This window comes from Palaemon carinicauda, chromosome 26 (assembly GCF_036898095.1).
Source record: "Palaemon carinicauda isolate YSFRI2023 chromosome 26, ASM3689809v2, whole genome shotgun sequence".
In the NCBI taxonomy this organism is placed as follows: domain Eukaryota; kingdom Metazoa; phylum Arthropoda; class Malacostraca; order Decapoda; family Palaemonidae; genus Palaemon; species Palaemon carinicauda.
In genome coordinates this window covers 38,328,027-38,343,411 of record NC_090750.1, presented here as the reverse complement: position 1 = coordinate 38,343,411, position 15,385 = coordinate 38,328,027, and the positions used below count along the sequence as shown (strand labels likewise).

Here is a 15,385-nt window from a genome sequence, read left to right as displayed (position 1 = left end):
CGACAAGCTCTTGTCAGTGGTCCACAGCTTGAGCTTTTTTGCATAGCAAAGCCGGGGTCTTGTTGCAAGGATCTCTCCAATAATTTAATGCCTCTCTTCTCCAGACTCTGTTGGCATCCTTGAGTCTTGCTTTTAAGATTGGATTTGTCACCACTGCAAATTGTAGCGAGCCCAAGACTCTTTCCTGATGACGTCTGGTGATTGTCTTCGACTGAAGTAAACACCTGACTGAACTTGCTATTTGCTTCCTCTTTCCCTGAGGTAGAGAAAGGATATACGACTTCAGGTTCCAGTGCAGGTCTAGCCCCTGGAATTCTTGAGCTGGAGATAGCATGGGCTTTTTTTATGTTGATTTGGAAGGCCAGGTATTGTAGAAATTTTATAACTTCCAGAGCTGCTAGAAGACATTCTGACTTCGTTGCAGCCCAAACTAACCAGTCGTCGATATACCATCAATTGAAGACCTTTGTTCCTGAGTTATTGAACAATGGTCTTGACTAGTTTTGTGAAAATCCTTGGAGCTATGCTGAGTCCGAAGGGCATAGCTTTGAATACGTAGGCATTTATTGCCAGTCTGAAACCTAGGTACGGGGAGAAGTGCAGACCTATCAGAAGATGCCAGTAAGCGTTGGTAAGATCTATGGAGACGGTGTAGGCCCCCTGGGGTAGTAGGGTCCATATTTGCAAGATAGTTAACATCTGGAACTTGTCATTCAGAATGAATTTGTTTAGTGGGGGACAAGTCCAGAATAGTTTGAAGAGTGCTCGAATCTTTTTTTGGCACGTAGAATAGCTGTCCTTGAAAGTTCATGGATTTTGTGCAATGGATAACTTTCTTCCAGTGAAGATCCTGCACATATTCCTCCAAGAATAGGGTTGGGGGTTGGAAGAACCTCTTAAACTCTGGTGGTTTCTGTCTCCATTTCCAGCCTAGTCCTTTTGAGACTGCTATGAGGCCAAGGATCGAATTTCCATTGATTCTTGAAGTGATCTAGTCTTCCCCCTAGCGGAAGCTCCTCTTTGTTGTTTGAAGGACCTGCTTCTTTATGCGACTTGCCTCTATTTCCTCGCTCCTAGATTTGCCACCTCTTCCAGACTTTCCCTTTCCACTTACGTTTTTCCCTTGAGTTCTGATAGGGTGAAACGTTGTAGTGGTCTGTTGGTAGACGGGATTGAATGCCGGGTCCTTTGTCACCTACTACTGGGGAACCGTGTACACCGTCTGGGGAATAGTGGCAACTGTGGCTGTCATGGCAGGAAAGGTTTTCTTGTCCTTAAAAGGTCTCCTAAGCTTCTTTCCTTTAGTTGAGGTCCTTCTCTGGGGGGTGAATTTCCAATTAGATGACCTACCCCATTTCTGCATAAGGCTCTTCTTCTCTTGAGCTGCCCTGTCCATGACTTCTTTAACCACCTTTCGGGGAAAGAGATTTTTCCTCCAGATGTTCGAGTCGATCAACTTTTTAGGCTCATGGCTAATAGTTGCCACAGCTAGAGTGTGCTCTTTGTAGGTGCTCCTGGCTAAAAAGAATGCGTGCAGATAATAATAATAATTATTATTATTATTATTATTATTATTATTATTATTATTATTATTATTATTATTACTACTAGCCAAGCTACAACCTTAGTTGGAGAAGCATGATGCTTTAAGCTCAAGGGCTCCAATAGGGAAAAATAGCCCAGTGAGGAAAGGAAATAAGGAAATAAATAAATGATGAGAACAAATTAACTATAAATTATTCTAAAAACAGTAACAATGTCAAAATAGATATGTCATATATAAAGTATTAACAATGTCAAAAACATATGTCATATATAAACTATAAAAAGACTTAAGTCAGCCTGGTCAACATAAAATAATTTGCTCCAAATTTGAACTTTTGAAGTTCTACTGATTCAACTACCTGATTAGGAAGATCATTCCACAACTTGGTAACAGCTGGAATAAAACTTCTAGAATACTGTGTAGCATTGAGCTTTATGATGGAGAAGGCCTGGCTATTAGAATTAACTGCCTGCCTAGTATTACGAACAGGATAGAATTGTCCAGGGAGATCTGAATGTAAAGGATGGTCAGAGTTATGAAAAATCTTATGCAACATGCATAATGAACTAATTTAACGACAGTGCCAGAGATTAAAATCTAGATCAGGAATAAGAAATTTAATAGACCGTAAGTTTCTGTCCAACAAATTAAGATGAGAATCAGCAGCTGAAGACCAGACAGGAGAACAATACTCAAAACAAGGTAGAATGAAAGAATTAAAACACTTCTTCAGAATAGATTGGCCACTTAAAATCTTAAAAGACTTTCTCAATAAGCCAATTTTTTGTGCAATTGAAGAAGACACAGACCTATGTGTTTTTCAAAAGTAAATTTGCTGTCGAAAAATTTTAAAAAAGACATACAAATTTAAAGAAACATCAATACTTATGGAAGGTAACCAGATAGGTTTTCACCAGAGCTGGGAAGAGGTCAGACTTCGAGTACTTTCCAATCAGCATCTCAAGATAAGACTGGTGTGACAAAGAGGCAGCCAGTCTTTCTTTGGCCTCCAATTCCGCCTTTAGTAGGTATTCTGAAATTCAGGGCAGTTTCTCATTAAACTGCTTGCCTCCAATATCTATCCAGTTTTCCAAGTGTAACGGTGTGTTGGACATCTTCCCAACTATCGGAGTCTTAAAGGAGGGTCAGCGAAACAGATTTACATTCCTCTAGGACTGGCAGAGGCTTACCTTCCATTACTGGCTTTTTAACAGCCTCTGAACTCTGAGGCAAAAGTAAAGACGTATCCTTTGGAGCTACAAAGGTTGCCTGCTTCCTGCCAAAAGCAGAAAGTGGAGTGTTAGTAAACTCGGCTGTCTTGTGCTCCTTCACCAGTAGAGTTTGAGCCTTACTGTGGTCCAAGATGTTCGTTTCTTTGGGGATCATATCATCTCTCATGGACGCCTCAGAATTCAGCCTTACATATCGTTCTCGCCGTAAGAAATGATCTAAGAAAGATTGTTCCCCTCCTTCACCTTCTGTTAACGATGAGAAGCGTAGGTTGGGTTTGGCGACAAACATTATCTCCCCTCCAAGTCCTTCATGTCAGGAGGCCTCTCAGGCTTCAGTCTCGGAGGACGACAGCTGTAATTTTTTCATCTTATCACCCAGTGTTAATAATGCGCATTACGAGATTGAACCTATTCTTATTGTGGATCCCCAGCTACAGCTGCTGTGCTCTCTGAACTGGATCCTTTAGATGCATCTGTCCATAATTAATCTAATGACTAGATCTCCCTCCCCCCTTTGAGTGCATTGAGTGGAGATTTTTATATGTCAGATTATGCAAATCAGATATTTTCCCCTTTTGAAGTGTCTAACATCAGAATAGTGTAAGATCCTTTAGATGCATCTGTCCATAATTAATCTAATGACTAGATCTCCCTCCCCCCTTTGAGTGCATTGAGTGGAGATTTTTATATGTCAGATTATGCAAATCAGATATTTTCCCCTTTTGAAGTGTCTAACATCAGAATAGTGAAAAAATCTTCTTGTTCCTGGTGGAACCTTAGAGTAGAGCCTGTCATTTTCTCCAGTATTGAGGCAGCCTTATTGAAAGGCCTTCATTACCAGTTTCCAGCTTGAAATAACGAGCAAGGCCTGCCTGGACGCCTAGGGGTCCTTGGCAGAGAACTCCTCTTAAAAGTTGGGGGACGAATGAATGGATTTGTCATCTTATTATGAGGGTAGCTGGATCCTCCACAAGGTTTGACAATTCCTACATGCTTAAATCAGGCCTCTCCTAAGCCTAATAATGCTGTGAAATCAAGAGTAACAAATCCTGTTTTACCAAGGATTTCAGCTAAGAATACAGCTAGGCCAAATGTTCAGATTAACAAGTCTGAACATTCCACTGTGTCTAAACGTGAGGACGTCATTGTACACGCCGCCTTGTCTGTGCATGAGGCTATCCCCCTGCAGCTTGAGCATGCTGACAAGTCTTAGCAAGTTGTCACCCCTAAACATCATGACGTCACTAAATGCACTGCCATTTTTGACGTGTGAGAGTATTCCTCCATGTCATAGTGATGCTAGAATTAATGTGACTCTACGTGTTTTAGAGGGCGTGGTAGAACTTCCCATCATAGTTTCAGAGTTCCTTTAGAGTTTTGAAAATTTTTGCCTGGGAAGCAGCATGATGAAATCTTACCCTATGCTAATAAGAATCCTATGTCTTATACTGATAATAAACCTAACAATCGTCAGGACAGACCGCACACTAGCGCTCGGTATGAAATGCACGTTACATGGAATGTCATTCTTCTTCTGATAATTCTTACCAGGTACAGAATGTGGATAAGGGTCGCAGAAATTTTCTCCCCTTCCCAAGGATCACCTCTCCATCTGACATAGATGAAAGAGCTAGAGGCAAACTACGTTGACGTGGTTCTGGCCATAGGCATTCTAGATGTCAGAGTGCTGAGAACTCTCTCCCGCCTCATAAATTGAGGTCTGAGAGAGACTTCAATTCTTCCATATCCCGCTCAGGTGCTAGAGGTGAACGTTCTTATTACGGGAACGAACTGGATTCCTCCCACTCCTTCTCTGCCTCCTTTCTCCGTTACAATAGGAATGACCCAAGGGAAAGGAAGGACGTTTGAGGAAGAGTTAAAGAGCTCTGCTACTGTTAAAACGGAGCGACCTAACCTTGACATTATTACCATTGACGACTCGGAGAGAGGTTCCTTATTTGTTATAAAAAAATGCAAATCTTTAATAAAAGAAATCTTTCTAGAATTACTATCATATGAGGATATGAAATTTATTCAATAATAGCTATCTCAAATTTTGATAAATTACTTTGATGCACTAGATTAAACAGGAAATTACTTTCTCCCCCACAGTTCCTTTGAGGTCATAAATCTATTACAACAATCACTTTTTTTTTCATTATGACTAAAACAAATTCTTAACAAATTGTAGATGACTGGAAATTATAGTGGGGCATATTTCTTGTTCTTATCTTATGCTATGTTTGAAGATTTTAAATAAAAATGAAATTTTTACTATAAGAAATAAGAGTGATAAGCAAAAACATTATTCTATTAAAACAAACAAATCTATGTCTGCTTCAAAGTTAGGTAGCTTGTAGCTATTTTTAAAGCAACATGTGTTTTATGTTTTCTAGACAACACACACAAGAGAGAGAGAGATATGTGTGTGTGTGATAACTAGTATTAATGGCTATAAACAAACTGTGTGAAAACTATGATATCCTATAACAATTTGGTACTTATGTAATATTCATTATGAAGATAATTTGAATATTTTAAGAAATTTTATACATGATGCTCCTCTCTCTCCCCCAATGTGATTTCACAAAACTACTACTTTTCCAGAAGATCAGTGGAGCAGCAAGAAGGTAGATGAAGTGGGAAGTATAGTTTCAGAATCTACATTACAAGCAAGATCAGAGGATGAGTACACAGAAGATTCTGACGAAGGAAGTCTTCAAATTGTTGCTGATGAAGAAAATCCAAAAAAGAGGAAGTCATGTCAGGGCAAGCAAAGGAGGAAAATGTTAGTTGAGAGTATGAATTTCATCTATGTATGTTTTTCCCTTACATTTATACATTTAGTAATGGGTTATTATTTGGTAAAGAATTTTATGTTTAATATTTGATGGATGATCCTGGGGAGGAGAGTCTTCTATAAACATGACTAAAAGTTAGAAGAAAGGAAAGGTTAGTCATGTATATAGATAGAGAATTTGCTCTGAAGAGATTCAAATGGCACATATAGAGATCACACCTAACCCCTTCAGATTTAGACTAAACCCAGCTGATGGTCTTATCACTGGTAAGTCACATCCCTGATGTTCATAGTACACTATTTTTTCTCAGATCTGTCTACACCTACCCCAAAATAAGAATAAATCTGTGCTTTCTCCTTGCAAAGTATCTCCCCCTCTGGGAACCACCATACCATCTGGCTGATGATGACCACTAATTACTGTATATCCCGTGTCATAAGACGCTACAAGTGGTAAGGCAGTTCTAGAAAAAAAAAAATTAGGATTTTAAAAACTTAGTACAAATCCCTAGTCAGAGATTCCAGCGTGATTACTGTCTTGCACCGTAACTTTTCTTATTTTGGGTGAATTATGAAATGTTTAAGTTAATATTAATTAGCTATAGGCCGATTATCCCAATTTTATTACATATTCATACAAGAAACCTCTAAAGTTGTCATAGTTTCCACCACAACTATACGTTTAGTCAGAGTGTTTGGTGTTTCAAGTGTTGTTTACATCAAAGCAGTGTTGCCAAAGATGCATAAAATTTTGTTAAAGATTTTAAATTCTAGTACTAATTCCAAAATTCCTCGTACAGCCTATAAATTTTCACACAAAATGTAATTATTGATTAAAGAAATCTAGACATTCTTTTAGGTGGAATAATTTTGTTACTGTTTATGTGTTTCTAGGTCTAATTACTTTTCTACTAACTTGGTAATACTGCACTCAGCTAATAGAATTTTTTTCCAACTGTCTGTTTGTATTATTTCGTAACTTAGGCAACAAAGTCATTATCAATATATTGCTTTATTACAAAATGTCAACAAAATATGAGACTATAGATATATACATCATAAACAACTCTGTCATAGCGTCGTTTGCTATGAGACTATTAGTTGGCATGTTTTCATGTAGAAGAGGGTTAGTAAGTCTTCAGCTGATTAAAAAAAAAAAAAAAAAAAAAAAAAAAAAAAAAAAAAAAAAAAAAAAAAAAAAAAAAACAATTGCTACTGTACTTCATTGAAGGATGTACAATATAGAAATAAATGAATTTATATTTATTACATATTAATGATAATTGTAGGATTATATTCTATCTCCCGTGAGTTTGGGTGCTTGTATGTCAATAGTTGGGTGTTTGAAGGGTGTCAAACTCCCTTATACAACTTTTTCTTAAGTGTTAAGATGCAGGGTGATTTTGGAGGGCACTTTTCGTGAAAAAAGGTGCGTCTTATGACACGGGAAATACGGTAGTTGGTTGCTGACATGACATACTAACCTCCTACTCTTCAGTCTTGGGAGGTTAATTAGTTGTTTGCAGATGATACTGTATTGGTTGCAGGCTAGAAGAAGAAGTTGGGTCGATTATTGACAGAGTTTGGAAGAGTGTGAGAGAGAAGGAAGTTGAGAGTTAATGCGGGTAAGAGTAAGGTTATGAGATTCATGAGAAGGGAGGGTGGTGCTAGTGTGAATGTCATGTTGAATGGAGAGTTACTTGAGGAAGTAGATTAGTTTAAGTGCTTAGGGTCTGTTGTTGTAAATGGTGGAGTGGAAGCAGATATATGTTAGAGAGTGAATGAAGGATGTAAAGTGTTGGGGGCCAGTGATGGGAGTAGTAAAGAATAGAGGGTTAGGAATGAATGTAAAGAGAGTTTTGTATGAGAAAGTAATAGTACCAACTGTGATGTATGGATCGGAGTTATGGGGAATGAAAGTGACGGAGAGACAGAAATTGAATTTGTTCGAGATGAAGTGTTTGAGGAGTATGGTTGGTGTATTTTGAGTAGATAGGGTTAGGAACAATATTGTGAGGGTGAGAACAGGTGTAACAAATGAGTTAGCAGCTAGAGTGAATGTGAATGCGTTGAGGTGGTTTGGCGATGTAGAGAGAATAGAGAATGGCTGTTTGTTGAAGAAGATGATGAATACAAGAGTTGATGGGTGAAGGACAAGAGGAAAGCCTAGGTTTGCATGGATGGATGAATGAAGTGAAGAAAGCATTGCATGATAGGAGGGTAGATGTGAAAAAGGCAAAAGACCATGCTAGAAATAGGAATGAATAACAAGTAATTGTGACGCAGTTCCGATGGGTCTTGTGTCTTCCTCTGGTCCCCTTGGTGACCACTGAGGTAGCGACACAATGGGATTCAGCATATGAAACTTCATTTGCGGTGAATAACGGGGAATGGTGGGCTGTGGCACCCTAACAGTACCAACCAAACTCGGCTGAATTTGTTGTCAGGCTGAGAGGAATGATGAGAAGAAAAGTCCCCTTTTGTTCTTTTTTTATATCGTCTACCCCTCCAAAATTGGGGCAAGTTCCATGGTAGATAGATAGATAATCATTCTGAAGCAATGTGTGTACCCTGTTGTACAGTAATAGGCTTGAAAATTAAATTAAAAGAAATAGTCATAAGAGCACATTGAAAATACCCAGAAATTTCACCACGGTGTCATTACGTATTGTATTATTTCTATGGATCTCCCCTGATGTCCACATTGCTTCATCCCCAGTAACCCAATATAATTGACATTTACTTTTAAAATTTTTAATTTTTAAATATTTAACTTAGCCGGTGAATATATAATAGCTGCAACTCTGTTGCTCGACAGACAAAAAACAGTAAAAACTCGCCATCGATCGCTATACAGGTTGCGGGTGTGCCCACCAGCGCCAACTGTCGGCCAGATACCACTCTCAATGTAAACAAAGACTCAATTTTTTCTCTGTCGACGTGTCGACAAGACGTACTTTTACTCGCTGTAGAACCTGGAGTTTTCTCAACATATTTGGTGAAGTACTTCATTTTGGTTTGAGCTTTCGCAGTGCAGGTGTTTTATCTTCATCTTAAATCTTGAACTCGTTTTTGGATAGATTTAATTTTTGATGACAAAGAGAGTATGGACTTTCTTTGACTTTTAAATGGCCGACCCTTCCCTTAGACGGAAGTGTGTTTAGGCTTTTAGCAATTATCTTATCACGTTATAAATTAATTATAGATTTTCCTCTATATATTTTATATCTCACCGCCTTTATTAGGCCTCTTCGATTAACTTTCCATTTATAATAAACATAAAAATAAATTTTAATGATTTGTTTATATGCGACCTTTCCTGAGAGTAGGCGGTCCTAACTTGGAAACCGAAGTTAAACAACGTTGAGCCCTTTTCAATCGTAATAGCTTTTAAAGAGCTAATGATTTAAAACTTTTTAAATGAATATTTTTAATAAATATTTTATGAAAGATTTTCTTTGAATAGTCTTCGTACTGTTTTCAAAGATGAACTAACGTTTAGTTTATTTATGCTACGCAGTTTGCGCTCTATCGTTACGATAGAGAGAGAGAGTATCACGGTTTCACTTTGCAGAAAGAGTAAATCGATTCTGACGTTTTGTTCATTCTTCTTTCAAAGCTTAAATGTTTTAAATTCTATTTTAAAGGAACTTTTTAATTGAAAAACCTTTCAGTTTTTTCCTTTGGTCAAATAGCATGTTTTTTTGACGTAACGTAATTGGGCTCTTCTCTTAGGTGCGAAATCAAGAGAGAGAGAGAGATAGAGACGGAGGGAGAGAGAGGAGAGAAAACGTTCCGTCAAGCGGGTAACGTTGTTCTCGAGTTACTCTCGTCCCTAGTCTCTGTACGGGGATAAAGGATAAAACGTTTTTAGTTTTATTCTCGTCCCCAGGCAATGTACGGTGAGAGATTGAAAACGTAGTTTTGAATGAACTAGTGTTTAGTCTCTTCCCCAGCCACTGAATTTTTTATCTTAAAAGATGTTTACTGTGTTTTGCTGGTATTAATGTGCTTGCATTACACGACTGATTTCGCATTTACTACCTTTTGATGAGGGTAGAATTGCGTGCTTCAGGTAGAAATCAGTAAAAGTTTCGATTTCAGTGAAATAAGTGCAAACAGAAAATCGAAGTGATAAAGTGATATTGCGCAAAGTGTTACAGTGTTGCGTAACCGAGGGTTCGTCTGTTCGTGCCTGTCGTTCACCTAGTCCGGGACCTCTTGCAAGCTCCCAAGCCCAGGGGAGAAGTAATGTCGTACGACTTATGGGTTCGAGAGGCCTTGATCAGCGAACAGACGTTCCCTCTATGGTATCGGGTGTATCTTACCAAGATCTCCCCTACCATAAGGCGAGAGAGACAATTTTCTCCTCGTCATCCGAAGGCTTTTCGCATAAGAAACCTGAAACAAGGTTTCGAGGCCCTTAAGCGAAAGTCAGTCCTTTCAGGACAGGTCCAGCGTCCTGGTTGTAGCCATTAGGACAGCTCTGACCCTATGCAGTCATCGGAAAACTGCTCGCCGCCTAACAAAAGCGTAACACAAGACTCCGAGAGTCTTTTTGTTGGCAAGGTTTTGCGATCACAGACGTTACCCTCGTCTCTTACCGCAACCATTTCCGTTGATCCTAAATGGGTTGTACGGCAAGACATGCAGAATAAGCTTGCCTCCCTTATGGAAGACTATTCTGCCGATTAGTATGTTGAGCCTAGCCGTTTATCTCATCGAGATCCTGGCTTTCAGCCAACCTAACGTTCCTTTGTGTGTCCTGGTGACGTTGGCGTAGCTAAGTCACGTCAGTCAGGTTGTTTAGAACCACACTCGATGCGGTCTCGTGTGGATTTTCAGCCACATTTGGACGTTAGGCCACTTGCTGATGCTCCTGTTGACGTTCAGGACGTTCGCTAACAATCGGAGTTGACTTGTTTTGACGCTGTGCGTCAACCTCCGCATTCTAGAGTTGTTTTGACTGCTCAATCTAGGCGGTCAAAGCAGTCTCGAGTGGACGCTGTGCGTCCTCACGCACCTGTTGTTGTTGACAGTTCACAGACTGTCAAGCAGTTACATGACGTTGCGTCCTGGTCTCTCTCACCTGTTGTTGTTGACAGTTCACAGACTGTCAAGCAGTTAAATGACGTTGCGTCCTGGTCCGCTACTAATGCACCAGTGCGTGTGGACTCTGCTTGTAAAGCATTGCCACCACGGTAGGTCTCTCCCTTGCTTGAGACTCAGCTATTATCGGACAAGGTTCCTTTAGATGAGGAAGTTGCTGTTCTCCCTCCTACTGATATTCCCTTGAGGACTCTGTCAGACGGAGAGGAGCCTAAAGCTGCTTAGCCCTCTATGGACTTTAATTAAATCATGCTGATTTTTAAGGATCTTTGTCCGGATCTTTTTGTAACTGCTGCTCCTCGTTCGCCTAAACGTCAGAGCTTACACTAGGCCTAGCTACTTCGAAGCCGTTGTTTTATAAGCTAGTGCTCTCTCGCTCTCCTGGAGAGCTTTACGTTTGCTAGGCGACTGGTTTATCACCAGGAGGAGTTTGGGGGATACAGCCTTTGCTTTCCCTTCTTTTAAACTGGCTTATAGAGCGAGAGTCTGATATGACACGAGAGAAGTTCTCGGCTTGGGAGTTCCTGCCTCTGCCCAGATAGACTTCTAAAATCTCGTAGACTCTTCCTGGCGCCTGGCCAGGAGACGCTCCAAGATTTTACAGGTCAACTTCACAGCTGTTTTCGAGCCTTTGAAGTTTTGCTGTACAATTATGTCATGCATAAACAAGGCTTTCAGGGATGGCTCCAATGATCTGACAGCCACGTTCTCTGCAGAGACAAGTCCCTCAGGGATAGCTCCATGATTTGGCAGCCATGTTCACTGCAGGAGTACGTAAGAGGCAAGTGCGCTCAATGTGTTCATTGTCAAGACAAACTTCGCGATGAAGTCTACCAGGCTGTCTTGACAGCATTTATGGAAGGCGACTGGATGGTCTCTCTCGACCTTCAGGAGGCATACTTCCACATTCCTATACACCCGGATTCCCAACCGTTTCTGAGGTTTGTTTACAGGAATGTGGGGTACCAGTTTCGAGCTATCGGAGATCAGAGCCTCCCTGTACTTGGACGACTGGCTTCTCAGAGCCTCTTCCAGTCATCGCTGTCTGAAGGATCTCAATTGGACTCTAGATCTGGCCAAGGAATTGGGACTCCTAGTCAATTTGGAAAAGTCACAGCTGGTCCCATCCCAAACTATTCTGTATTTAGGGATGGAGATTCACAGTCAAGTTTTTCGGGCTTTTCCGTCGGCCCCCAGAATAGATCAAGCCCTGCTCTCCATCCAGAAGATGCTGAAGAAAGAACGCTGCTCAGTCAGGCTGTGGATGAGTCTGGTAGGGACGCTGTCATCCCTGGAGCAATTTGTATCATTAGGAAGACTACACCTCCGTCCTCTTCAATTCCATCTGGCTTTTCACTGGAAAAAGGACAAGACGCTAGAGGCGGTCTCGATCCCGATTTCCGAAAAGATAAAGTCTTGTCTGACTTGGTGGAAGGACAATATCAGCCTACGAGAGGGTCTTCCCCTGGCAGTTCAGATACCCAACCACGTTCTCTTCTCGGAAGCATCGGACTTGGGCTGGGGCGCGACGCTGGACGGTCGGGAATGCTCAGGTCTGTGGAACTCGAGTCAGAGGAGCATGCATATCAACTGCAAGGAGCTTTTGGCGGTTCATCTGGCCTTGAGAAGCTTCGAGTATCTCCTTCGAGGCAAAGTGGTGGAAGTAAACTCGGACAACACCACGGCCTTGGCGTACATCTCCAAACAGGGAGGTACCCACTCACTGACGTTGTACGAGATCGCAAGGGACCTGCTCATCTGGTCAAAAGATCGAGGCATCTCCCTAGTAACGAGGTTCATCCAGGGCGACTTGAACGTCCTAGCAGATTGTCTCAGTCGGAAAGGTCAAGTAATTCCAACCGAATGGACCCTCCACAAGGATGTGTGCAAGAGACTTTGGGCGACTTGGGGTCAACCCACCATAGATCTCTTTGCAACCTCGCTGACCAAGAGGCTTCCAATCTATTGCTCTCCAGTCCCGGACCCAGCAGCAATACATATAGATGCCTTCCTCCTAGATTGGTCACATCTGGATCTTTACGCATTCCCACCATTCAAGATTGTCAACAAGGTACTGCAGAAGTTCGCCTCTCACTAAGGGACAAGGTTGACGTTAGTTGCTCCCCTCTGGCCTGCGAGAGAATGGTTCACCGAGGTACTTCGATGGTTAGTAGACGTTCCCAGAAGTCTTCCTCTAAGAGTAGACCTTCTACGTCAGCCACACGTAAAGAAGGTACACCAAAGCCTCCACGCTCTTCGTCTGACTGCCTTCAGACTATTGAAAGACTCTCGAGAGCTAGAGGCTTTTCGAAGGAGGCAGCCAGTGCGATTGCTAAGAGCAAGGAGAGCGTCTACCATTAGAGTCTACCAATCGAAGTGGGAAGTCTTCCGAGACTGGTGCAAGTCAGTTTCTGTATCCTCGACCAGTACCTCTGTAGCCCAAATAGCTGATTTTCTCTTATACCTGAGAAAAGGACGATCCCTTTCAGCTCCCACTATCAAGGGCTATAGAAGCATGTTGGCATCGGTCTTCCGGCATAGAGGCTTAGATCTTTCCAACAATAAAGATCTGCAAGACCTCCTTAAGTCTTTCGAGACCACTAAGGAGCGTCGTTTGGCTACTCCTGGTTGGAATTTAGACGTGGTCCTAAGATTCCTCATGTCAGACAGGTTTGAGCCTTTACAGTCAGCCTCCCTGAAAGATTTCACTCTTAAGACTCTTTTCCTGGTATGCTTAGCCTCGGCTAAAAGAGTCAGTGAGATTCATGCCTTCAGCAAGAACATCGGATTTTCGTCAGAAAAAGCTACTTGTTCTCTGCAACTTGGTTTTCTAGCCAAAAATGAGCTACCTTCTCGTCCTTTGCCTAAATCTTTCGATATTCCCAGCTTATCGGAGACCGTAGGCAATGAACTAGAAAGAGTCTTATGCCCTGTTAGAGCTCTTAAGTTCTACTTAGCTCGTACTAAACCTTTACGAGGCCAATCTGAAGCGTAATGGTGTTCGGTTAAGAAACCATCCTTGCCTATGTCAAAGAATGCTTTGTCATGTTTTATCAGATTGTTAATACGAGAAGCTCATTCACACTTGAGTGAGGAAGACCGATCTTTGCTTAAGGTTAAGACGCACGAGGTTAGAGCTGTAGCAACTTCCGTGGCCTTTAAGCAAAATAAATCTCTGCAAAGTATCATGAACGCAACCTATTGGAGAAGCAAGTCAGTGTTCGCGTCATTTTACTTAAAAGATGTCCAGTCTCTTTACGAGAACTGCTACACACTGGGACCATTCGTAGCAGCGAGTGCAGTAGTGGGTGAGGGCTCAACCACTACAATTCCCTAATTCCATATCCTTTTAATCTGTCTCTTGAAATGTTTTAATGTTTTTATGGGTTGTCCGGAAGGCTAAGAAGCCTTTCGCATCCTGGTTGATTTGGCGGGTGGTCAAAGTCATTTCTTGAGAGCGCCCAGATTAGGGGTTTGATGAGGTCCTGTTGTATGGGTTGCAGCCCTTGATACTTCAGCTCCTAGGGGTCTGTCAGCATCCTAAGAGGATCGCTGGGCTCCGTAAGGAAGACGTACTTACAAGGCAGAGTAATCGTCTAAGTCGACTTCCTTACCAGGTACCTATTTATTTTGGTTTTGTTATATTGATAACTGCCAAAATGAAATAAAAAAACTCTTAGCTTATACGATGTAAACATATTTAACTCTGGTCTCTACCCACCTCCTTGGGTGTGAATCAGCTATTATATATTCACCAGCTAAGTTAAATATTTAAAAATGATATTTTAATTATAAAATAAATTTTTGAATATACTTACCCGGTGAATATATAGATTAAACGACCCTCCCCTCCTCCCCAATAGAGACGCAGTGGGATGAGAAGAAATTGAGTCTTTGTTTACATCGAGAGTGGTATCTGGCCGACAGTTGACGCTGGTGGGCACACCCGCAACCTGTATAGCGATGGCTGGCGAGTTTTTACTGTTTTTTGTCTGTCGAGCAACAGAGTTGCAGCTATTATATATTCACCGGGTAAGTATATTCAAAAATTTATTTTATAATTAAAATATCATATTTCCCATTTTCTTTTGCTTCAAAGAATTATGTTCTTAATAAAGAAATGGAACCTTCCAGTGGTAAGAGATAAGATTCCTGGGTTGTGTCAGATCCCCTTTGTTTTCAGTTATTAAGATATCTTCCCATATTTTAATCAGCAATTATTGCCTGAAATGTGCATATGAATTATTTCTGAGAGATCATGATTCCCTTTGTTTTTTGTGTTGAGGGAACTTGAGGATGACACTGTGATTTACATAATTGTTGTGAAGGGTTGCTCTTATTCATTAGATAATTTTTTTTTTTTTCAGACAATCCTTAGATCCAGAGGGTGTTCCTCAGGAGGTGATTGAGCTGATACAGTCTGGTATTGATGAAGCATTAGAAGAGAAAGCAGAGAGGACTCATCTCACAGCTATTCATGTAAAAAATATTATCAAGGTAAGAATGTTTTCTCAGAAAATTTGTTCACAGTGTAACCAGATGTATTTTCCTTACCTAGATATTTACTGTATCGAGTTTTGTCTTTTGTAATCTGATAAAGTTTTTATTTGATGTTAGATTACAACTATGATGTATAAAATATTTTTATTATGTTACCTTTAGAGGTATAGTCTGTAGTTTTGAAGCATAATTGCATGT

At 40.8% G+C, this 15,385-nt stretch overlaps 1 protein-coding gene across 2 annotated transcripts in view; it reads left to right on the top strand.

Moving 5' to 3' along the window:
* The window catches only part of mute (muscle wasted), a 421,459-nt gene that overhangs the window by 47,474 nt on the left and 358,600 nt on the right, over window positions 1-15,385 (top strand). The window contains exons 4-5 of one of the 2 annotated variants that reach the window (XM_068349571.1): window positions 5,389-5,566; window positions 15,055-15,184. In XM_068349571.1, coding sequence (XP_068205672.1) covers window positions 5,389-5,566; window positions 15,055-15,184 — 308 coding nt within the window. Of the gene's footprint in view, window positions 1-5,385; window positions 5,567-15,054; window positions 15,185-15,385 lie in introns of both variants that reach the window. The other variant, XM_068349570.1, reaches the window with a different exon arrangement.